The sequence below is a fragment of the Emys orbicularis genome, chromosome 9, assembly GCF_028017835.1.
Source record: "Emys orbicularis isolate rEmyOrb1 chromosome 9, rEmyOrb1.hap1, whole genome shotgun sequence".
Lineage (NCBI taxonomy): Eukaryota > Metazoa > Chordata > Testudines > Emydidae > Emys > Emys orbicularis.
In genome coordinates this window covers 2,826,061-2,852,335 of record NC_088691.1, presented here as the reverse complement: position 1 = coordinate 2,852,335, position 26,275 = coordinate 2,826,061, and the positions used below count along the sequence as shown (strand labels likewise).

The window sequence follows — 26,275 nt, the reverse complement described above, 5'->3', positions numbered from 1 at the left end:
GGAAGACTTCAAAGGCTTCAGCCTTCAAGTGATCCCAGAATCTAGACTCATGGAAGTGCTGAATATATCTGAATTTAAGCTTGTCTCTACTGAGTCATTCATTGCCTAAGCTTTGAAGCCTGAAATTTAGCATGGCAGTCCCTAATGAATAGTAGATCCTTTGCTAAACTGCAAAAAAGCAATTATCAAATTGTTATGAATGTCTGAAAACAAATAGCTGTACATGCACAATGCAGTGACTTTACAATGGCAATAGATGATTTGTGTCACAAGGCTTGATTATTGTAACACTTTCTAAACAGGACTTACAGCAGAGCATTTCTGCTGACTACAGCTTGTTCTGTATGCGGCAATGTTTGCTCCCTGATCATGAATGACAGTGGTCATATGATGCCTACCTGTACTTGGCATGGTGCAGGAAAATATATAAACTTCACTGAAATATAGTTGGTGAACTTGTTCAGATCTACAAAAGAAAAAACTAATTTGGTTACATTATCCTCTTATTTTAAAATCTGATCTGACTTTGTATTGTAGTTTCCCCGTTGACATGGGGACTTGTGAAAATGAGTGTTAGGTATGCTGAAACAAGGTGAGTGAGTAATTTTTATGGGACTAATTTCTGTTAGATATGCTGGTTAGTTCACATAGTCACCAGAGGGTGGCATAACTGATTTTTGTAAAGACTTTTAAAGAGTGAACAAGAGTTACAGGACAGAAAATACAGTGGCTACTAGCATTCAAGTGTTTGGCACAGCTAACCATATTCAAATATTTAAAGTTTAGATCTGAAGGAAGTCATACCAGTTTAGCCTTTATATTTAAGGGACAGATTATAAAGATACATACGTTCTGCTCGCTTCTGAAATGTGATTTCTCTATAATAGGACACATCTTTATTTTTATAACTTATTTGCATTTCTGTTTGAATCATAAGATGGAAGGAAGGGCATTCTTGTCACAAGCATAGGTAATTGGGAGACCTAGATTCTCTCCTGGATTCTTCTACATACTTCCCGTCTTACCTTGAGCAAGTCATTTAAACACTTCTCATTTTCCAATCTATAAAATGAGACCAAAATACTTGCCTGCAGTACAGGTGAGTTTAGGTGCTTCGAGCTCTTCAAATGGAAGGTGGCATGCAAGTACAAATTACTATTAATATGGAAGTACATTTTACAACAATAGTAAATTTTTGAAGATGTATGAATGAAATTTGAATTTAGAATGTTCAAGCTATCTGGATTTTAGACATAGCTGTACCCTAAATTTTAGAAAGACTATTATGATATAGACAGTGTATACTGAGAAGATTAATATTCATAAAAATGAAAATCATTTTCATTGTGAGAGGTAGCATAAACCTTTCATAAAGCCAAAATAAATTAATATTTTCTGCAAAATAGCAGAGCTAACATCTCCAGCATCAAATATTTCATCAACATTTCTAAATTTTATGTACAACAGTCAGTATTTTAAATAACTTAAGAATACTTTGTAAATTTAATAACTAGTATAGAATAATAGCATATGGAAAGTAAATGTGTATGGAAGTTTCTATTAATTAAATGAGATAAATAATCCCTAATGGGCAGTAAATGTTCCTAGGGGTGCACTCGCGATCTGCTATTTGTACTGTTCATTGTACAAACTTGTGTTTGTAACTTTATAGTTTACGCCTTTGTGTTTTCTTGGCAAAATAAGCATAGGTTTGTCCTCAAGACTTCGAAAGATAGAAAAATGACCCAGTGAATTTCATGGGTGCAGGGGTTCACTCTCACTACATAGGTGTTTTCAGAGACTATCTAAATTTGACTGACCCGTCTAGGATAAGTGCCAACTGGCTGGTGCTTACATCAGTCTCTTTATTTCATCTACTACAGAGCAAACTTTCCACTGAAGATAAGCCATCCTTAGATAACTAGTGCAAACTACAAAACGTTCTTTGCAAAGTTTCTTGGGCTTTACACATCTAGTTTTGCAGCAACATGTACTTGTTTGTTATAGTACTGATTTACTTCTAACTCTTCTGAAAAATTAGATTTTTAGATTAGATTCAGTGCTTTATTTTTCATGCTGATTGGTGCACAATTTTCCCATATACAAAGGTGTTAAATCCCCACTCTAATCTCAATTCACTCAACTATGGAATCACTACTGAAATCCATAACACTTGAGTGGAATCCAGAGAGATTAAGTATCCAAGTTCTATTTAGGTATATCACTTTATTTTTTACTGTATCCTCACTAATGCTACCAGAATTTTTTGTTCATTAGCAGCAATTCTTTCCTTTGACATCTGACCTCTGTAGCTAAGTTGCCATCTAGTTATTTAATGTAATTTTTGCTAAATAAATAAGGCAAGAGTACTAAGTGCATACATCAAAACTGCCATTTTAAATTTACTTTTGGAAATGAGTTAATGAATACATTTTTGCCATAACAAATTTGTGTGCAATACCAAAATAGCTAGCATCTTTGAATATGCATCTTCCTTGTTGACTTTAGTTTGATTTTGAAGCTTTTCAGAAAATATCATAACTCTTTTCTTTCATAGTTACTGAATTAAATTTCCTTTTGTGTTCAGGACTGTTTTTGACATTTGGTAATAAATAGCTCCAATGTGGAACATGAGTACAGGTAATTACATGTTTCAGGATAAACTGAGCCATCAGTTCTGAAGACATAATTTTTTCACATGTACAACGAATATACTGTGAAATTTGCTAGATTTTCTTTTTAGTGAGAGTAAACTGGTTAGTCAGTTTTGTACACATAAAACATTAATCTAGCAAAGCCATCAGTTGCACCGTTAAAGCATTTTATTTCTTTTCTTAATTAGACATTTAAAATGAATGAAATAATATACTTCGTTCAAACAGATCTCTTAATGACAAATATCTGCAAGAATGTCCTAACTCCGTTTAGCATGGATATGTTCATTGGTTTTCTGTAATCTTTGGTAAAGTGTCCATAATGGGTACTTACAGTAAGAGCTACAGCAGGGTTTGTGAAATCAACTTTCCTGTGGTGAATAGGCACTTTTGGATGAGTGCCATCAACTTCTGCAGAATCTAAGCTTTTGTTTAAAAAAAGAAAGAAAATTGCACAGGTTGCAAAGCTGCTCTTCCCGACCTGAAGAGAGTACACATCATCTTCAATCTACAGACTGGTCTAGTGCCTCTGCTGCTGCCTATGGCTTCCCCAGGAACTTGTGAAAACTAACCATGTTGTCCGTTTCCAGTGTTGCTCTTGGGAATATGGGAGTGGTGAAATTGATGAAAATTAGGTTAGCTCCACTTTGCTGCAGTTTGGGAACATTATTAGCAATCACTGGAGCTGTTCACTGAGGAGGGGGAAGCAGAATAGAAGGATAGATTAGTGGATACCCTCCCATTATTGTCTTCATAGCAAGGAAGAGGCTTTGGGTGGGAGAACAAAATGCTCCTACTTTCTAGCAACACAGGGAACTGAGGGGGCAGGGGTGTGTGCACGCGTGCAGGGATGCCCTCAGGTTTTTCAGATATCAACACACAGACAAGGAGTAGGAGTGAAGGAGCAATCTGAGATTATATTTGGATTTTCATTCACTTACATCTCACTTTCACACATATATAATATTCTTCCTTCTCCCTGTCTCCAGACAACTCAGACTACTACCTCAGTTTTGGTAGTAACTTCATCTGCTCCCTATCACTATCAGGTGGAGGGGGGTTGTGCCTTTGAACTGGGGCTCCCTGGAAGGTATTGTTGGAGGACTGGGTTTGCCTCATTAAACATGTGTTGATTACCAGGCTTTCCTGGGGACTCAGTAGGGTTCCTCTCAGCCCATCTTTGTCAGACATTAAGAGCTGCTTATCCATTCATAAATTGATGACCAAGACACTGGATCTGGTCTGGATTCCTAATAATTTATGCCTCTAATTGGCCCTCTAATAGTTTAATGAACATCCTTATAGACCTCTTAATCCTTCTTAACTGCAAAATCTGTTGGGCACTTAGATGAAACTATGGATTGGTTACAGCCCTGTTTTGAAGCAGTCTGCTTGTTAGATATCTGCAGTGTAACGGTAGCTGTGTCAATCTCAGAATATCAGAGACGCAAGGTGGGTGAGGTAATATCTTTTATTGGACCAACTTCTGTTGATGAGAGAGACAGGCTCAAAAGCTTGTAAAAGATATTACCTCATCCACATTCTCTCTCTGTTAAATATTTGTCAATGATAGAATGGACTGCCACAATCCAGGCAGATGCGGCTTCTTCAATCATCTTTAGAAAGTCGCAGAAAGTGCTGTGTGTTATATTACTATTGGTACCCTAAATGATATAGCCTAGGATGTTATCACATTGGCTGCAGCCACTCTGGCTTTGTCTGATTAGAAGAGATTGAGATTAGGTTGTGGTGAGTTAATGCATATTTTCCCCAGGATGACCTTGACTAGCTAAATTAAGGTGTTAGATCTTGTCTGCATTTAAAACCTAGGTTGATATAGCTACAGCACTCAGGGGTGAAAAATCCACACCCTTGAGCAAGGTAGCTATTCCAAGCTAAGCTCTGGTGTAGATTCTTCTGTTGACCTGGCTGCTCTAATTCATATCTAATTTCTGTTTAAAATTGGCCAAAAGCAAGTAAGATTAAAGAGGAAATGTATCATCAATTATAATTTGACTTCCATTTTAAAAGATAAGGTAAACCGAGAAAAGGTCCAGAAAAAGGGAATGAAAACTAACAGCTGCAGGACACTATCCCATTTCTAACTGACCAACACTCACCTCCGTCTCCCTCTTAATTATTGAACTGTTTAATATTTTGGAATCATTCTGGTATAATGAGTGAATGTGTTTAGGCAAGCTTTAGTAAATAGAATTGTTTGGCCAATAGACTATAACAGCTACAGAGAAGTTGTAACTTTCATATAAATCCCTTGTAGTTCACAGATTGATCTAATAAAATGAACTGTTGCTTTGGACCAGTTACTTGCAGCACTGTCAATCTGGCTGCCATGTATGTGTGTTGAGCGCTCAGAGTGCTTTGGAAACTGTTAAATATATGCATGCTGCTTTGGAAAATGAGCATACTACTCTGAACGCTTTTAATGCTAATTGAAAGCAAGAGCATTTCTTATTGAGCTGCAGTTCACCAGTATAGTCGCTGGACTGAGATTAAAAGAGGGTGAAGGGGGAATGTGCTTACTTTTTTTTACTAAAAAGTAAAAGAAAGTGACTTATGAAGAAATTATTTTACCTATTGCTCTTCTGTAAGAAGTATTGTGACCAAGTAAAACTGAATTTTGTTTGTATACCTCTACCCCGATATAACGCGACCCGATATAACACGAATTCGGATATAATGCGGTAAAGCCACGCTCCAGCGAATCAAAGCAAGTTCAGTATAACGCGGTTTCACCTATAACGCGGTAAGATTTTTTTGGCTCCCGAGGACAGCGTTATATTGGGGTAGAGGTGTACCTGTGATATAAATACATTAAAATAGCCATACTGGGTCAAACCAGTAGTCCATCTAACCCAGTATCCTGTCTTTTGACAGTGGCTAATGCCAAGTGCTTCTGAGGGAATGAGTAGAACAGGCAGTCATCGAGTGATCCATTCCCAGCTTCTGACCGTCAGAGGCTTGGCGACACCCGAAGTATGGGGTTGCATCCTTAACTGTTGTGGCTAATAGCCACAGATGGATCTATCTTCTATGAACTTAACTAATTCCTTTTTGAACCGCATTATAGTTTTGCCCTTTATAACATCCCCTGGCAATGAGTTCAGGTTGGCTGTGCGTTGTGTGAAGAAGTACTTCCTTTTGTTTGTTTAAACCTGCTGCCTATTCATTTCATTGGGTGACCCCTGGTTTTTGTGTTACGTGAAGGAGTAAATAATGCTTCCTTAATCACTTTGTCCACCCCATACGTGATTTTGTAGACGTCTATGATGTCCCCTTTTAGTCATCTCTTCTAAACTGAAAAGTTCCAGTCTCTTTAATGTTTTCCATATATGTTCCATTTCCTTAATCATTCTTGTTAGCCTTCTCTGTACCTTTTCTGTTGCCAGGATTGCCTCTGGAGCCTTTTTTTAAAAGCTGGTGTTACATTAGCAACCCTCAGTCATCTGGTACAGAGGCTGATTTAAATCTTAGGTTACATACCAGTTAGTAGTTCTGCAATTTTATATATGAGTTCCTTCAGAACTCTTGGGTGAATATCATCTGGTCCTAGGGACTTACTACTGTATAACTTATCAATTTGTTCCAAAGCCGCCTCTATTGACACCTCAGTCTGGGACAGTTTCTCAGATTTGTTATCTAAAAAGAATGGCTCAGTTGTGAGAATCTCCCTCATATCCTCTGCATCGGTCTTCACTGCAAAGAATTCATTTAGCTTTTCCACAATGGCCTTGTCTTCCTTGAGTGCTTTTTTATTACATTTGATCGCCCAGTTGCCCCACTGGTGGTTTGTCAAGCTTCCTGCTTCTGATGTACTTAAAAATAGTTTTGCTGTTAGTTTTTGTCTCTTTCTAGCTGTTCTTAAAGTTTTTTTGGCCTTCATAATTATACTTTTACACTTGACTTGCCAGAGTTTATGCTCCTTTCAGTTTTCCGCAGTAGGATTTAACTTCCAATTTTTAAAGAATGCCTTGCATCTAAGCACTTCTTTTACTTTGTTGTTTAGCTATAGTGGCACTTTTTTAGTCCTCTTATTATGTTTTTAATTTGGGGTATACATTTAATTTAAGCCTCTATTATCATGTTTTTAAAAAGTTTCCATGCAGCTTGTAGGCATTTTAGTTAACTTGGTTATAACCAACTGTTATCGCAGTTCGGTTAGTTGAATGTCGTATATTTTGCTAGTCTGAAAACCAGACGAGGAAAATCTCCAAATAAATATTCTTTTCCAATGGGGGGGGGGGGGGGGGGGGAGTGTTGGAGGAAAATGACTTTTTATTCTTTGAAGTAAAATTTCCTTGTCAGATAAAGGGGATCTGCTGTATGTAAGTGGCTGCAAAGTTGCTTTCTCTAACATGGTGCATCCTAGGCTAGGTCTACACTACAGCGGGGGTCCGACCTAAGATACGCAACTTCAGCTACGTGAATACCGTAGCTGAAGTTGCGTATTTTAGGTCGGCTTACCTGGCGGTGAGGACGCGGGAAAGTCGTCCGCTGCCGCCGACTCCGCTGCCGCCTCTTGCCGAGGTGGATTTCCGGAGTCGACGGCAGAGCGATCAGGCATCGATTTTACCGCGTCTTCACTAGACGCGGTAAGTCGATCCCCGATAGACCGATTGCTACCCGCCGGATCGGCGGGTAGTGAAGACCTAGCCCTAGACAGACAAGGTGGGTGAGCTAATACCTTTTATTGGACCAGCTTCTGTTGGTGAGGGAGACACGGTCCAATGAAAAATATTACCTTACCCACATTGACTCTCTAATCCTGGGACCGCCACAGCTATAACAACAGTACATAGTGCATCCTAAACTGTTGCTGAAGAATTTGCTGCAGTAAGTGTCTAGTTTATGTGGGAAAACTGTTGAAAGTGTGGGTGAAAAGCTGCAGTATTTCATGTTTAAATATGTGATGCATACCCTGAATGGAAGTCTGACTGATGCTTCACTTTTTAATATTTAAGGATTTGTTTTTTCCTTTTTTTAGCAGTAGCTCTGCTTACATTGCTATAGAGACCGAAGCTTGTCCCATAATAGTGTTTTGACAGCACTAAGAGTAGGCTACAAATCACTTTTGTATTACTCTCCCCACTCTCAGCCTACTCTTCTCCACTCTCGATTGTTCCTCATGTTTTTGTTTTTATTTAGGGCAGCCAAGCATATCTGAAAGTATTAATCATCTTTCAAAGTAACTTTTATAGACGTACACTCTTCAGGAAGTGAACAGAAATATGTCAGAGTGATCTAGAAGCACTACTGCTTTAATAATATATTGGCACCTACATTCAGTGTCTTTGAGGGATTATTTATTTATTTTGTAAAAGTTCTTTTCTGGATAACTTGTGATCTTTTCAGTTCAAAATACAATCAAAATATCCTTGCTTAATTCTCAGTAATGAATTACAGCTCCTTTTGCTTTTTATTTCTTCTCTCATTCAGTTTTTAAAACAAAAACATCCTGCTAAATGAGATTTAGTTCCTAATGCAGAGCAGAGGCCTGTTGATACGCTGACGTTTTAAGAGAAGAACTACCTAGTTCACATGCCCACTCTTTCCATAATATTTTAAATGTTATTAGCATCCTTGCCGTGAGAATACACATATTTCCGTTGGCTTCAATAGGACTCGAGTTCATGCTCTAATACCCAGGCACAACAGCGGGAGTTAATTTGCTTTACTTAGAATTGAAAAATATTAACTTTCAGTTGGTACAGCTTAAAAAAAATCATGTTTGTCAGCTGATTGTAATATAATAAAATATTGTCAAGGTAATGGGCCAGCTCTTCAAAAAACCAAAGGTAGGTACAGTTAGATGGATTGTAGGAAGGAAGAGGGAGAGGCCTGGGGGAAAGGCTGAGAGTGGGGCGTAGGGTGACCAGATGTCCTGATTTGATAGGGACAGTCCTGATTTTTGGGTCTCTTATATAGGCTCCTATTACCTCCCACCCCCTGTCCTGATTTTCCACACTTGCTGTCTGGTCACCCTAGTGGGGTGGGGAGATGATGGGTAAGGAAAATGGTATGCTAATATTTTGTAAAGCTTTTAGGGATCCTGACTAAAAGTGTTATGTAACATTGGTTGGTCTCTTTCAGTGTCTAGGCTTGTGTCTTGAGACCTCAATTTAAAATGCTGGTTGTGAAGTGAAGATCATATTTGAGTTTCATGTCTTTGATGGAAATGCCTTTTGAGCTTTAGTTCTACTTCAGTTTTTGTTGATTAAAATAGCTTTTCATGATAGTTCCTGTCAGTTCAGCATTTTAATAGCTCTAAAACACACAATCCCAATTTTTTTAAAATTTGAAGTTGGGTTTCTAAATTTAGTTTAAAGCAAAGTATTTATTTATTTTTTTTAGTCTTTTTGACTCTGATGTTCTAACAGGTTTAAAATGGAAAATGGGGTTTGAAGTGCACAAATTTTTTTTTAGAACAGAGAAATTGGGTGGAAAAAACCGAAAAACAAGTACAGTAAAAGCCATTTTATCCAGCACTTCACCAACGGAAAGCTCTCTAAACCAGCATTTCTGATCTTCATTGAAATTCCGGTTTATAGTCTGGTTGGCACGGGGTCGGCAGGTGCCCAGTTGTGGCATGGGAAGGGGTGTGGAGTGTGGGCTCTGGGATGGAGTTTGGGTGCAGGAGGGAGCTCGGGGCAGGGGTTTGGGTTGCGGGGTGCTGGATCCGGGGGCCACTCACCTCGGGTGGCTCCCTGCAAATGGCGACCTGTCCCGGCTGCTCCTAGGTGGAGGCACGGCAGGCGGCTCTACGCGCAGACCCTGCCCCGAGTGCTGCCTCCACAGCTCCCATTGGCTGGGAACTGCAGCCAATGGGAGCTGTGAGGGCAGCGCCTGCGGGCGGAGGCAGCGCGTAAAGCCGCGTAGAAGCAGCCGGGAAAGGTCGCCATTTGCAGGAAGCCACCCCAGGTGAGCACCCCTTGGATCCGGCACCTCCTCCTGCGCCCCAACCCACTGCCCCAAGCCCCCTCCCACACCCAAACTCCCTCCCAGATCCCGTGACCCGCATGCCCTCCCAATCCCCAGCCTGCACTCCTTTCCCCCTCACCCAAATTCCCTCCCTCTTAGTTAACAAGCATTTTTCACTTATTGGCACCCCCCATTCCCTCAACATGCCGGATAAAACAGCATTTTCAAACAGAGGATGGAATTGGTATGTTTTTAAAAATGCTAATGGCAGTGTATTATGACACTATTACTAATCAGCACTATTATAATCCTATTACCTTTTAATGTACAATAATGGATTAGTCTAAGATGCTTCAAAATTAAAGAAACAAAAAACCCGAGTATAGTTAATCAAGTTCTTAGGTGGTTCTGTTCATTGGCTTAACTTAGAGGGGTCAGAGCTGATCAGTGACTAATGCATTCTTGCTCTTTGGTTTCATCAAAGCCACTGTAATTGCAAATATTAGTTCAGGTACAAGGGACTGGCTGAATTACTTATGTGTACATTTATACTGGCTGAGCCAGAGTGTGACACAGATGACATTTTGAGGCCATTGTTGTTGTTTTTTAAATTAGTCTGTTTATTGGCTTTTAGTATTTTCTGTTAATCCATAAACAGAAACTCTTTAGTCCTCTTGTTTTTAGATATTGCAGGAACAACTAAACCTTTCTACATTAGAGAAAAAATCCATAGTATACTGTGGTGGGGTGAGGACTCACCGGCGCGGCGCCTCCTGCTGGTCATCTCGGGAATTAGCTCTTCCAGCCCGGAGCGTCCTCTGCAGGCCAGTGTCTTGCCTGTTGCTGGCCCCGTGTCCTTCCCAGACCCCGGTGCCCTTTGCCCAGGGGTTCTGCCCACTGCAGTACCCCCTCACCCTGGATCTCCTCTCCCAGGAGAGCCCCCAACCCCCTATCCCCACCTTGCCTCAGTGGCTACTGCCAATCATCATCTAGCCCCCGCTCACTGGGGCAGACGGCAGTCTGTAAACCACTCATCATCGGCAAGGGGGGTTCGATCAGCTGCCTCTGCCTATATCTGGGCTGCCCCTCTGCAGCCCTAGTGCCCTTTTGTGGGCCCTTAACTCGGCCTGGAGCCTGGGGCTTTGCTAGGCTGGAGCTCTCCAGCTCCCTCTGCCCTTCCCCAGCACTGCTCCACCCTAGGTCCCCTCCTCAGCTTCCCAGGCAGCCAGGTCCTTCTCTCTCTCCACAAGCTAGAGAGAGAGTGTCTCGTCTACAGCCTCTGGCCCTCAGCCCTCTTATAGGGCCAGCTGTGATCTGACTGGGGCGTGGCCCCACCTGTGGCTGCTTCCCGTAATCAGCCTAGCCTTTTTCCAGACACAGCCCTCTCCCAGGGCTGTTTTAAGCCCTTCAGGGCAGGAGCGGGGTGACCACCCCGCTACATATACATTAAGCATAAGGTGGGGCTTAAGAACATTGTATTGTTGTGCTTTAAGGCTGTATACATTAACTTACATTATTCTTGCTATACAGTTTTTTTTTAAGTCTAGTTTCTTCCATGTGGTTGTGTTAGCAAATATCCAATGACTTTTTTTTCTAATTTAAAAGAATGCTAAAACATGGATTCAGGTAGGGCAAGATCTAATCTATCTAGTTGTATGTATGCAAATCAGTCTTTTCTGTGCATTGCTGGTAAGTGTGTCTGTGTGCATACAGGTACATAACTAGTCTTAAAAAAAAAAAAAAATAGGGCCTGTTACGCATGTGTCTTATTTTGACAGACCCCCGTCAGCTAAAAATGAATGCTTGCAGCTTGCAAGACTTCAGTTTTTTCTGTAGGATTACAGAACATAAATCTCATTCTTCCATATTCAGCAAGTACCTCTGGATAACTTTTGCTAGTTTCAAACTGTCGCCAGTGTACATTTTTTTTCAAAATCCTAAGAGATTAGCCTCTTAATTGCTTGCCGAGTAAGTGTAAACTGTGTTTGAGTTAGAATAATGAACTCCCAAAACTGCTTTAGTTTATGTCCCGTGTTTATGCTACTGTAACTTTAAACTGCCCAGTGCCATTTTGGGGAAAACTTGTAAAGCCCTGCAGTGCTAAGTTTTAGATTCGAACAGATCCTTAGAGTAGTTCTACATTTGAAAATAAAGATTTGTAATGGATGTGTTAACAGCCCCTTTACTGTAGTGCTTGCAAGCACTGCTAGAATGTGTTAGAAATGGACAGAAAAGCCTGACAGGAATACTAGTGATAAATGTAAACACTAGCACTGTTTCTGCCTTTTCCCAGTATAGCTGAAGAGGATGTTACCGTGCTGGGAAAGAAGAAAGCCTTGCTGATAACCAGAATAACTAGCTTGGCATAGTAGCATGATGCCACATGTAAAAGAGACTACTTTGAAGTCTGTACCATCAGTATTCTAAATATATTAGTTTAGCCTACCCTGCCAATACTAACATTGATTTAAATACGGTGTTATGTGGTAGTATCTTTAAAACAAATATTAAACAATGATTTCAGGAAAATAAGATTTTTTGTGTTTGTGCTTTTTCTAGGTACGTAAACTCCTTATGCAAAATAATTTTCATACAGTGCCTAAATGTCTGTTTTTAGCAGCTCACCTTTTAAGCATCCCTGTCAGTCATCAGCCCCTGGAGGGCACCAAACAGACCACAGAGCTGCAGAGTGGTCCCTGATGGACACCTGCATGACCGGCTGCTTCGTCAGTATTTCAGGCAATTTGTGAGCTGTTGGGGGGAGGTGGAGGGAGGGGGGCAATGAATTAGACTGTTGATAGCATCCCTACAAAGACTGCTATTAACAGCATGCTATTCTGTGCTTCTCTACTGCAGAAGACAGAGTGATATTCGTGTTCCCACAGCATGTTGTAAAATGCATGAGATTTTGCTCATCCTTCATGGAAATAAGAATAGAAAAATGAGAGCAACCTGAACCAGAAGCTATTAGAAGAGCATGCAGAAATCTGCAGCAATTTATACTTATTCTTACATTTTGCCTCCCTAACTATGGATTAGAAGGACTGGCATTTTTGCAATGGGCTTTTTCTATAATGGCATTTTTGTATTGTCTGGCCAGAGCTTGCACTAGAGGAAAACAGGCTGCTGAATTTAGTCACTGATCTCTATTAGCCGTGGCCTAAGGCTATGCTGAGATTCATATCCCATTTGTATTGTTGCAGCTCAAAAGAAGAATGTTCAGAGGATGACAAGTGTATTCTGAGTAGGTATGTTGTTTCATTTTCATATGAAACCCATTTTTTTTCCTGCTACCATTGGTCAGAAATCAGGTTAATAGGAACAGAATGAAGCACAGTGCTGCAAGCACAGTACTGCAGTGTCCCTGTTAAGGTAGAACAATAGCATTACAATAGCTTTTAAAAAAAATCTTAGCTGGTTTAATTAAATAAAGCTGCGTTGTGCTGGTTTGCACAGTGCAGTCTTTTTTTTTTTTTTAAACATATACTGCAGTCAACGCTTCCCTAACGAGGTGGCACTATTGTTGAGTTAGAATGATAGAATCATCATATTGCTTTAGGGGACAGCAGGATTTAAAAGGAGATGCCTCACAGCCCTATTTTACAGATTGGAAGCATCGGTTTAAGGGCATTGGCAGAATCGCTTGCTTGTTCTGAGCAGCAGCCACTGCTGTGTCAGTAGTGTGTGGAATGGAAGTCCTAGTTGGTAGTCTGTTATGGAAACGCTGTTTACTGTTATTGTAGTACCGTGGTGACAACATGCCATTGAAATGGAAAACGAGCTCTCCTGCAATCTGGAAATTCCCAGTTCCTGTGCTTAAAACATCCAGGTCATCGCCACTTTCTCCAGCATACATGTAAGTGAGAGAAATGAGGATAAATAAGGTGGGATTTCTTTCATGAGACTACCATGTGGCAAAATACCCTGTTATATATTTAATGACATTGGCACTCAGAATTTTACCTTATATTTTCTTTCTATATATACAACCTCAAATGTTACCTTCTTATTGTTTTCATGGTAGGTGTTGTCAAGTCTTTCCTTTGTTGAAATGCAGAGAAATTGTGCAGATTTCATCATATTTAGAAATATTTTTAACTTTTCATTTGAAAAGTTCAAGTTATCGTTGATTTGTAAAACAGATCTCGGATCAATAAGTCTAAGCATCTAGGCAGGCTTTTATTTGTGGCGTATATTCTAACAATAAATAGCTCTCTGATTGTTACTTCAACATTGAATATAGAATCACCTGCTATATTGTTGTGAACTTTTGTGTGTATTTTAGTTTTGGGATGGTACATCTTGACTTAAGTCTTGCTTTTATCCTTTACAGTCATACTCTTTAAGAATTTAACATCACATTTTAAAAAAAAATAGTGGAAATAAAAGCATGAGGGTTAAAACATTTTTTTATTTTGTATAATACTTACATGTAAAATGTGTACACATTTGTTTATGCAGTTTGTTCACTCACAGTAGGTTGTAGATAACTGCATGTATTTTAACAGATACATCAAATCTATATGCCTGAATTTATCTTGGCAAATCTTAGTAAAGCTTATATTTCAGCTTCTGATTATTGTTGTAAGTTTTGTATTAGTGTATAGAAGTGGCTTGTTTTGCTTTAGCAATGTGAAATAAAGCTAAATCTTGATTGAGTACACAGTTTTTCCTCTTTTTTAAATGCTGTTATAGCATTTTTCTTTAAATCAGGAAGATTATTAAAAACAAACAGCTTAAGTACATTTGCTATTGCACACAACATATGCTATGAAGAAAATTAATGGAATAAAAAGTTACTTTTAGTAGTATTCCTTAGTACAATAGCTACATTATTAATGCTTTGTGACTTGTGTAAAATAGGAGATGTCATTACTCAACCTTGTTATACCTAGGTTTTGCTTCCTCTCTTATGAGGACACGATGTGACACGTAGATGCTTATGGGTATCCATAAATATTTTTCTGTTGAGGGTCAGTAATAATTCGTCAGTAAGATTAAAGCAAGATAAGGCACCTCATATGCATAGTCCCTATTTTTGTTGTGAAAAAGCTAATGTTTAAAAAGCTAAAATTCTCAGATCCGATCTACAATATATATGCCCTTTATTTAAATTTAGTTTTCGTAAATGCAATTCAGATAATTTTCTTAGCTAAGCAAGTTGTTAGCTACCAGAAAGTATCAAGGTCTTTCTACTAAATGGGGGATATGAACTTATGTAGTAAAATATAAGACAAGGTCAAAAATAAAAACAGTAGTATGTCAGAGAAGAGTTTGAGGCTTTTGAACCTATTTGGGGAAAAGAATGACTAGATATTGTCTGATAGACATTTTTGTGGATTTTTAAAATCACAGGATTTAATAAAGTTAAGATTTAAAAAAGCTCCATTCCATTCTTGTCTGTCTACAGACATCCCAAGAGAGGTAATTTATTTTATGCATCATCTCTAAATTGTTACCTTTGTTTTCTATGTGCTCCATCACTTTGATTTGGATGTGTTATTGACTTATATTGATGTATTCAATGTATGTGGAGCAGTTCAGTGATCACATATTAACTATCTTATGTTAGGTACGTCTGCAACATGTGAAATACATGAACAGCTGCTTTTAATTAAAAAAAAATTAGTGCTACAGTAGGCACTGATTGGTGTCTAAGCAGACATATTTCTTCATTGATACACACAATCCTGGCATTAGCTGGAATATTATATCTTAAATATCATACTGAAATTATACGTACATTATATATACATATTAAATGAGAAGAATTACAAAATGGATCCAGTTTGATTAGGCAATATATATGAAATGCTAAAAATAGCCTTCTGAGCTAGTTTTAAGAGCGAAATAGATAATAGACACTCACTACTTCCATTGCAAAGATTACGATAGATTTGTTAAGTGTGTAATATAGTATATGTTGGTTTTCATCTCCATACATACATTTTTTCTTCTACATGAAGTACTTGTGTGTATATGTTTAATAAAACAAACCACAAAAGACCTAAGAACTGATTATTTTTATTGTGTTGCTACAATTTCTTAATACTTTGGGGAATCCGGAGTATTTGCACCAGTATCTAGTATTAGAAAACCAATGACAGGAATTAAGGTTAATTCTAACATCTAAATAGTGAAAAAATACTAGTTTATACTAACTTCATTCATATACTGGCTATACTAGTAAAGTTTTTTTAAATTTCTCTACTTGGTGAGGTGCAATTCCTCATATTTCAGTTGTTCTAGAACAGTTAACCTTGACTTTAAATATTGAATCCTATTTGCTGTTCTAACCATTAGATAGTCATTCAGAAACAAGAGTAGGAGTCAGGATACCTAGGTTTTATTCTTGGCTCATCTACTTATTTGTGGTGTTATGGGCAAGACACACTGCCTCAGTTTCCCCATATGTAAAATGGGTTTACTACACCTTACCCATCTTGTAGATGAATATTAAGTCTAATGTGTGGGCATTCTGAGCTTCCTTGATGAAAGTTGCCATGTTAGGTACAAAGTATCATTGTTAAATATGTATTGCTTACCAGAATGGCCCTGTAAGCTTTTCTGTAAACTGACTCAGTTTACAGAAGATTTTCTTATTTAAAGTTTGCTACCTAGTTGAAAGGCTACAGAAGTATTGTGTAGAGATCAATTTAAAAGAAAGCCCTCTGCTGGAAGAGATCTGTATACATTTGGTGTGTGAAACAAGCTATTTGTTTCACCTGAGCTGATATCATTGTAGACTGTAAAACTCTGGTGTTCTAACTGGCGCTCAGACTGTTTCAGAGGTGAGATTACACTTCCTTGGTAGTGGGAAGGAGAGGGAGCACCACTTTTTCAAACCCCCTACCTGCTGATTAGTGGTAACTGTTACCTTAAAGGAAGCTTCTTGCCCTACTAGTTAAAGCACAATGAGTGCAGTGATTTACATAAACACTTCTAGATCATACTGGAACAGCAAGAGGTAACTGTTTAAAACTGTAGAGAGCAGGGCAAAATTTCCTTGGGTGAAGAGATGAGTGAAACCTATGAGTTTTGTTTGAATTGGTCCAAAATAGTTTCAGCTTTTTACATGGTCTGGTGAGAGATCATTTGGCATATCCTAATTATGGTTGGGTAAGATGAGAACTGGGGTGTTGGCCTATGAGAAATATTTTTTCAGTATCATTCAGCTTTTCTTCATAAATACACAAATTATAAATGTACTGGGAATCTCTGTGTGTGCGTTTTCAAAAACTACCTTTCACTGCCATCCCTTTAATCTTCCTGTTTTAGCACCAAAGCTGATATTATAGATTCCTGTTCTAAAATCGGAGGGTTAGAGCTATTGAAACAAGTAAGCAATATCATTGGCAAGAACGTACATCCGTATTTCAGTTATTAATGCTGACTGCTGTTGGCAGTACTCATCAGTTAATGTTAGTGGGGCAATGTGTGCAGTTTACCAGTAGGAGTATCCTAGAAAAAGGACAGGCAAAGTTAGACCATTATATGCCTTGCAAAAAGTGCATTTGTTGTAGATATGCAGTGAGAAGAACAATAAACATACACCGCTACCTCGATATAATGCGACCCGATATAACACGAATTCGGATATAACTCATTAAAGCAGTGCTACGGGGGGGGGGCTGCGCAATCCGGTGGATCAAAGCAAGTTCAATATAACGCGGTTTCACCTATAACGCGGTAAGATTTTTTTGGCTCCTGAGGACAGCATTATATCGAGGTAGAGGTGTATTTAAATGAAAGTGGATAAAGAACATCTAAAAATTAATACTTCAGTATGGAAACACCATCCTGGAGGAAGGGTAGGAACAATTCATTGCTAGTTTGGTCATAAAAGACACTACTTTTGGGGTGGTAAGAGGAGATGTACTGTATCAGTGTTTGCTAACTAAGTGGTCTGGTTTGCTGAATGTTTCTTGGGTTCTGCATCACTTACATGAAATGGAGAAAAATTCTTCTCAGATCTGTACAGTAGAAACTTGACTTTTATATTCTGTTCTCCCAACATGTGCAGGTCTCCTATTGGCATTTATGGATATCTACACATGTACAATATGAGAGCAAAGTCCTACAGTGCCTATCTGAAAGAATGTATTTTTGCATTAAATGCTTTCAGCAGATTTTTTTAAAAATGAGAACACCTATGTCTTGATTTCTTACTGGAAGAGTTTCTATGAAAATGAACACACTGCTAACTGAATAAATAAGTCTTCAGTATGTCTTTTTTAAAAAATTAAGTAAAATTTAAAAATTACTAAAATGCAAAATATCTAATTTGTTGTACAATTATTTGATTTTATAATTAAAAATACATTTTCAATACGACATTGATAGCTGAGTGGCTAATGTTAGGAGAAGTAAGCTACTTTAAGTGATTCTACAAATACTTTGCCATCAAATGGTGTACAAAATAGTAGTTATTATGAGTCACCCTTTTTGTTTGATGGAGTCAAAAAATTGCTGTGTAGTAATGAAAATCCTTTACCATGTAGGAAAGTAGAACCAGTGCTAATCCCCAAGAGCAATTCAGTGTTAGTTTTCAGCTGGTGATGTGACGTATGTTTTTCTGTTTTCTCCTATTAAGTCTCCTATTGCCCTATAGTGGACACTGGGGTTAACTGATGCTACAAAATGTGTATATCTTTAAAAGTTAGGAGTGGAAATAGCACTTGTCCTGCTTGCCATTTTACATGGGTCTGGCATTTCCTTGAAATCAATAAAAACGGTAATATTCTGTTATGTGGAGTGACTATTGTAAAGCTCTCAGAAGATTTCTATTAAAAAATCAGAATTTGCTAGTCCTTACTACAGAGTTGTATCCGAGATACTATCACTGCCCTCTAAACATAGAATGGTGTTAGCAGGGAGAGAGAGGTTCTGGGAGTTGTAGTTCCCTTCAATGGGCGGTCCTCTACCTGGACATAACAGACAGGAGAACTGCCAGTCCCAGAGTCCCTTTCTCCCCCTCCCTTCAGTGGCTTCCTAGGAAGTGTAGTCTCTGGTCTCCCTTCCCCCCCTCAGGACTGGAGCAGAGAGAGACCCTTCCTCAGAGCCTGATTATTGAACCTGTTGTTTTGAACCATTTTGGGGTTTAGTTCTAGTTTTCAATGCGACCGACTGCTTGTCTACACTTAAAACTTCACAGCCCTGAGCACCGTAGTTATGTTGACCTAATTTTCTATTGTAGATCAGGCTGAGACGTTTTCAGTTTGGGTTCAGTTCCAGTTCACTCAATCCCCTCTCTGAACCAGTTTTCAGGTTCAGTTCAACTCCCTGGATTGAGTATTTATAAGGGGGTGCAAGGGCTGTGGGCTACAAGTCATGCCTGAGGCAAACCTTGCATTGTTTGTATCCTCAGGCTCCTAGCTGGTTTTGGTGCTCTTTTAAAATAGAGAAACCTGAGGAGCAAATGGGGAAAGAAGAAAATCCTTTCTTTACCTCAACCTTGGAGATCCCACCCAAACAGGTTGGCAGTATTGTCTGTGAAGGAGTACAGCACACACTGTTGGGCATTCCCTCTTTTGCTGCTACTGCTGGGTCCATGGGAGCTGTTTGTGCTGGTTTTGGTCACAGTGTAGAGTGGTCAGATGCTAAAGAACACAAGAGGGAGTGCATGCAGTGTCATGCAGGGACCATCTTGCTCCTCAGTGGCCTCCGGCCTCACAAACATCTCTGTTTGAAGCTACAAAAAATCAGATCCTCTTAGTATCCCTCTCCTTTCTCATTTTCTCCATTTCAGCCTGTTGTGCATGACTTCTTGACTACAGATTTTTATGCTAGGGCTTTGTTGCTGGGGCCCCACTGGGGATCTAAGCAGACTCAACTTTCCCCCCAGTATGTTAGTGACAAACAACCCCTCCCGCAATTCTGAATGGCTAGACTCTTTTTGTTTTTAATGGGTTAATCCCTGAAACTTGCTCCTCTGTTTCTAGGGTAATCTGCCCTGAACCTGACCCTGCTGGCAACAAGGCACCAAACCTGAATCATTCAAATTACTGTCCGAGCATATCATTATTCCTAAACTATCTCGAATTGGTGGGTAGCCTTGAGTATCCCACTGGTAGCCCAGTGATGATTCCACAGCTTCCCAAGGCAGCTTCTATTTTGAATCTACTTAAAATATGGCCAAAATTTTAATAAAATTCAGATAACAATTTTTTAAAACTACATACGTGTCTTCCCCCAGTGATTCCTCTCTGTCTTCTAGGGCCAGGTAAATCACTCTTCTCCAAAGGGCTGACTGTCTCCATTCCTATGTGCCAGCTGTCTTCTCTATGTGTGGACATTCTCTCTAGCTCCCTCCCATTCCTATGTGCCAGCTGTCTTCTCTGTGTGTGGACATTCTCTCTAGCTCCCTCATCACCTTCTTCCACCCTCCCACCCGGCTTGCCACTGGCAGCAGAGGTGTGTCTGTGTTCAGCTCTGTATAGAGATGGTTGCTGCAAGATGGCTGGGGCAGAGGGGAGGAATGATCTCAAGTTTAATCAATGTTCTTTTCTGTACCTGAAACCAGGTTAAGGGAGCAGAGCACTGACCAGTCAGCACTATCAGCATTTGATGCTGCTATTATTTCTAGGATCTAGCACAGGCAGCGTTCCTTGCTGGGACAATGGGTTTCATTTTTCAGTGAGAAAGGGCAGCAAATGCCCAATTACGTAGATTTTTTAGTCTCTTCAGTATAATGTCAGTTTAAATAGATCCATATAAAGTTAGTTTCATAACATTTAATGTAAAATGCCACCACTGTAGCTTAGACCTATTTCTGCTTTTTTTGTCGTCTTTGATTGGGTGAAATAATTGATACAGTTCTTCTTTATAGAGACAGCTTTGTCATAAATTTAAAAAGTGATCTTTTTCACTGTACTGAATAGAGCTGATTTTCTTGTATGTTATAGGCAGCAATTTTTTTTACCTTTATTGCTTTCCTGTGGAAGTGAAATAATTACCTGGTATGTTTTACACAACTTCTGACTATTACTGTAGTTCAATACAGTGTTACCATTGGTATCACGTTATTGGCTTATTCAGTTTAGCATCCACTATATAAACTAGAGAGCCTTCTCTGTGGTTCTAATGCTGAACTACTATTTCTTCTTTGGTATATCTCTTCACTTCCTTTATTTGTAAGCCATTTAAAAAAAATCTAATTCTGTTGACTTATTCCAGTTGTTAAATTATAAAGATTACACTGCACTTATTTTTCCACAATTGGTTGTGGGTTTTCTTAGCATACTTACAATTCAATTATCTGAGTCACTTATGAAAATGTCAGTAGAATTGGAAGTCTTCCCTTTTCCTCTCATAAGTATCATGGGGGTCAGAAAAGAGAAGAGGAACCACAAAAGTGAGTGTGCAGCTGAGAGTTTCATGGTGTGAAAAGAAAAGTCTACATGCACCTACAGTTGGGACATGTAAAGTTCATTCCAGTTCTGCAGTTATTACCCACTTAAAGGATTCTCCGACATATTTGCTATCTCTAGTATCTCTATCTCTGTATTAACCTGACAAAACTCAGTGAATTCAGAGTTTTCTGGAAGTGGTAGCAGTGTTTGGAACAATTCTCTGATTCTCATTATCTCTAAAAACCAAAAGGAATTATTTTAGTCTAACTTCTGTACCAGTGGTGGATAGCAGGCAGAGAAGGAGTTGGGCTACTTGGGAATGAAAGACTTCTTCCCTGCTCTCTTTGGTAGGTTTTGAGAGGTAACCAGAGTTGGAAGCCCAACTGCCAGTGCTTCCTTCTCCTTCATCCCAATGTGGCTTGTGGTTGGCCACCCTTCTATAGCAGTTTAGGGATTTTGGAACTCCAGCCCTCTGTTATCTTTCATGTCAGCCTTTTCTGGAGCCTCGGGGGAGAGAGAAACCCTTTCCCCATGGTAGTGTCAGCAGAAAGTGGTACTCCGCTTTATACCGCCTGGTTACCTCTTTGCTTCCGCTTTGACATCATAAGAGCAATACCCCTTGCCTCTGTCAGGAGGTAGAGGCTGGGAATAGAAAAATTGGTCTCAGTTTAAATTGTTATTTAATTTAACACGCAACTGGATTTTATTTTTGTCCTTTTCAATTTGTGTGGGTTTTTGTGACCTACACTCTCAAGGGGCACGTCTTCACTACTCGCCGGATCGGTGGGTAGCAATCGATCTATTGGGGATCGACTTATCGCGTCTAGTGAAGACGCGATAAAATCGATCCCTGATCGCTCTGCTGTCGACTCCAGAAATCCACCACGGCAAGAGGCGGAAGCGGAGTCGACGGCGGCGCGGCAGCGGTCGACTCGCCGCCATCCTCACAGCCAGGTAAGTCGACCTAAAATACGCAACTTCAGCTACGCTATTCACGTAGCTGAAGTTGCGTCTCTTAGATCGCCACTCTCCCCTCCCCCCCCGTAGTGTAGACCTAGCCAAGGATGCAGTAGTAGCACACCCAGACAAGTACAGCATTTATACATTGCTCTTTTGTGACCCTAACACATTCCACAAGCAATTTCTAGTTTAAAAATAAAAACTGGGATCTTCAAAAGTAGTTAGGCACCCAAATCCTGTTAAAAAAATCTATGGAATTTCTGCACCTAATGCTTGGATAGCTTTGAAAACTCCAGCCAAAGAAGTTAAGCTATAGAGTTCATCTGTTTGACTTGGAGATAACTAAAAACTACTCAGAATGCTGCTGATCACTGAGACCCATTTTAAGAGAACAGCACTCAAAGGCTATAATGAGGGAGGAGGTAGAAGTTGGACTTCAGTAATTTGGTAAATAAAGGGTCCAGATTATTCCACCACAGAACTTGCAACTTCTGTTGAAGTCAATGGAACTTGGGTGTGCAGCTGTCAGGATTAATAAGCCCTTATATTTGATAATAGAAGTTAATGTTTCCTTTTAATTTTTCAGCCAGAACTGTGTGTGTGACGCCTACAAATGAATAGCTTGTGACTGGACACCTCATCAGAAAAGCATTCCAAGTAGAAATGTGTGCTTTAGTTATCATTTAAAGTGTCAGAGGTCACGTCACTGATCTCTGCTAGTGTGATGCTTTCATGCATCTTAACTCTGGATATTTCCCAGCAGAGGAGAGCACAGAGTAGAGTACTCTATTATATTGTGAGTCAGCACCTGTGTGTTCTAAAAGAGAAGATGAAAATTTCAAGTGCTTGTTTGCTAAATGTTGCAGTTGATCTGTTAAAGATGAATTAGACTTGCTGTCAGTGCTCTTCTATATCATAAAATTAGTTCCCCCTCTCATTTGTACTAGCAAAACTTTTATTTCTTGTATTAATTGGTAAGAAGTTTTCATTATAGATAGGCATTGGCAAATCACAATGCTGACTCTTTTAAATTGTAGTTCAAATGCTAGAGGAGTTGTGTGTTACAAAACTGTAGTTGAGTAATATTAATTAAAGGACAAGACTTCACTATTTTGGAGGAGGACAAGAAGAACAATAACTAATACATTTAATCTAGTAATTTTTTGCCCAATTAAAGTGCTTCTTTAAATTACACAGATGAATGATGCAGAAGTGTGTATTTTTAAAAAAAGTGAAGAACCATGCATTATGTAACTGGATTCATCTGTGTTGCTGCTTATAACAATATTAAATTCCCTAACATCAGAATGATAAAATATTCACTTTACAGTGCTGCTCCATCACTGTTCAGCTTACTCAGCTCTTACATGGCCGTCTAATTTATTAGAGAATTCCTAAATTTGCTAGTCAAGAAGTTAGAACATCTATTCTTAATGGGAAGACGTTAAGGTACTTAATATTTAAAAATCATTTTTGGCAGGCTAAGGACAAGCATTACTGTATTTTCTAATAATACATGAAAGCTTCATTATATTTAAATCAGCCTCTTCATTAAGTTAATAGTTTCATTAGCTAAACATATGCTTGGCTACACACATATATACCAGAGTTTTGGTTAGATCATAAAATAGTAAAGATCTGTCGTGAGATAGGATAATCTTAATATGAAATTGAAATTTAGATCCTTGCTGGCTGATAAATACCATGGTGCTGGCACATGACAAGAGTAATTTCAGAAGATGCCACTTACCAGTGACCGGAACACTTGCAGTCATGGTTCATTGGAGAATAATTGGACAAAGAAAATAAGGTTATAATCCTTTAAGAAACAAACTGCTGAGCTACACAAAGTTATCAATATACTATCTGGACTATGTTGCTTTGGTAAATTTTTAATGTATTATGTTGTGTCATATTTTTTAAAATTACCCATGAAAATATGTACTCGGTATGAAGAAAATTATGCTAGAGAAAATTTAGGCCAATTCAGTATTTTGTGTCAAAAGAAGCATACATTATAAAACATTAAAAAACAAATGGAATTATTTACCTAAATTCATAGATTCACAAAATTATTCATTCTCGTAGTTGTCTTGCTGATATGGGATTAGAATAAATCCAATTTCATAGTGAGAGCAATGCAAAATGAAATAATTGTTTTATTGTTGTTTTGACAATAAGTGATAATATAGTCAACAAGAAAAAACTCTCAGTACTTCCTACTAAATTTTTAATGGTATACTGTTCGTTGCATGGGCTCACTCAGCAGGCCAAGATCTAAAGGGAATGCAGGGTTTCAGTTCCAAATATTATACATATTGTTTTTAAAAACTGTTAAAGGAACATTAAAGTTGCAAAGTCAAACACTCTGGTTAAGAAATTCCAGAAATAAATTTGCTCATGTAACCTTAATTTGGCCCCCTGTGCACCTGCATTATGGTACAGTATTTAATTACATCATCACATGCAGTCTTTTCCACCAGAGCCCTGCCTCATTCAGGGCATGGGATGGATGATGCACTGGGAATAATGAATCAGGATTGTGTAACAAATGAGGCAGTTGTCTCTAATACCCCTGCTAGTCAGACAGTCTCCAGTCTTCCTGCTCTCAGTTCTGGTGCCAACGCCACAGTTGCCATGGGGTCTGCAAGTCCAGGAAAGCCTTGCTCAGCCTTGGGATGAACCAGGCTTGGTTGCTCTCCAGAGGTGGTGCATGCACAGTCTGATTGGCACTTAGGTAGGGCCCTACCAAATTCATGGTCCATTTTGGTAAATTTCACGGTCATAGGATATTAAAAATAATAAATTTCATGATTTCAGCTATTTAAATCTGAAATTTTACAGGGTTGTAATTGTGGGGGTTCTGACCTACAAAGGAGTTGTTGGAGGGTCGCAAGGTAATTGTAGGGGGGTTGTGGTACTGCTACCCTTACTTCTGCGCTGCTGCCGGCACTGCCTTCAGAGCTGCACAGCTGGAGGGGGCGGTTGCTGGCTGGGAGCCCAGCTCTGAAGGCAGCGCTGATGCCAGCAGCAGTGCAGAAGTAAGGATGCCATGGCATGGTATTGCCACCCTTACTTCTGTGCTGCTGCCTGCTGAGCTGGGCCCTCAGTCAGCAGCCGCCACTCTCCAGCCACCCAGCTCTGAAGGCAGCAGCGCAGAAGCAAGGGTGGCATGGTATGGTATTGCCATTCTTACTTCTGTGCTGCTGCCTGCAGAGCAGGGCGCCCAGCCAACTGCCACCGCTCTCCGGCTGCCTAGCTCTGAAGGCAGCACAGAAGTAAGGGTGAAAATACCACAACCTTCCTAAAATAACCTTATGACCCCCCTGCAACTCCCTTTTGGGTCAGGACCCACAATTTGAGAAATGCTGGTCTCACCCTTGAAATCTGTATACTGTAGTATAGGGTAAAAGCACACAAAAGACCGGATTTCATGGAGGGAGACCAGATTTCACGGTCCAAGACACGTTTTTCATGGCCATTAATTTGGTAGGACCCTACACATAAGACCTGTGTAGAATGGACTGTGCTCACTAGAGATGAAATCTTTGGAGCATTTAGCTTTCAAATTCTAACACATCTCTGAGCATGTGCAAACAGATCTTCAGAGGCTTTATGATTTCAACAAATTTGGACATATTTTCACAGGGATGGCAAGACACAGCCCTAACACTAATCAGTTGTTGAACAACATGCTGTACTCTGCGGGGGGTGGGGGGGAGAAGGAACACGTACATAGTTGTCCATGCACACTTCCAAATATATATACAGTTAGGAAAAATGTAGCAAAGAATATTTTTTGCTATTTAGGGCGTAGGGTCTGGTGATGATTTTAAGGAAACTGGAGATAGGAAGCTAATTTGCATTTTAATTCTTAAATCTGATGCTCTGATCAGTCAATACACAGGATTAAATAGTTTAGCAGATTGTGCAGCAGGCAATATGTAGCTGAGTTTTTTTCAGACCACATATTTGGTTGTCATGGACGCCAGACAATGAGATATTTTTAGTCTGGTATATTCTGTGTTACCAAAGGAAAGTATTTTGAAACTTCCTGAAACAATTTAATAAGAATTGTTAGCATTTAGTAAGCATTTCATGAACAACCCGTTTTCCTTTGTGTACTCCATGCCTGTAGCTAAGACTTTTGCTGTATTATTTAGCCCTATCAAGTTTGTTCATGAAATGAGGTAAAAATGCAGTTGATGCAAACACATTACCTTGGATATTGCAGTTAGCTGGTTTAGTGCAAGGTCATCCTATATTATACAAAGTTACTGTACAAAACTTGCAATTCAAAACAATTTGTTTCCTATTCCAGTCTTAAAGCAGGGGTGTATGGAGAAAAGGGTAACATAGTTGTATCAGTTAGAC

At 39.3% G+C, this 26,275-nt stretch overlaps 1 protein-coding gene across 4 annotated transcripts in view; it reads left to right on the top strand.

Annotated features, from left to right (window-relative positions):
• KLHL13 (kelch like family member 13) overlaps positions 1 to 26,275 on the top strand; it is a 122,249-nt gene that overhangs the window by 40,761 nt on the left and 55,213 nt on the right. For 2 of the 4 annotated variants that reach the window (XM_065410795.1, XM_065410794.1), the window contains exon 1: positions 12,759 to 12,838. The exons of 1 other annotated variant lie outside the window; for it this stretch is intronic. In XM_065410795.1, coding sequence (XP_065266867.1) covers positions 12,759 to 12,838 — 80 coding nt within the window. Of the gene's footprint in view, positions 1 to 12,758; positions 12,839 to 13,348; positions 13,447 to 26,275 lie in introns of those variants that run through there. One more of the 4 variants, XM_065410793.1, reaches the window with a different exon arrangement.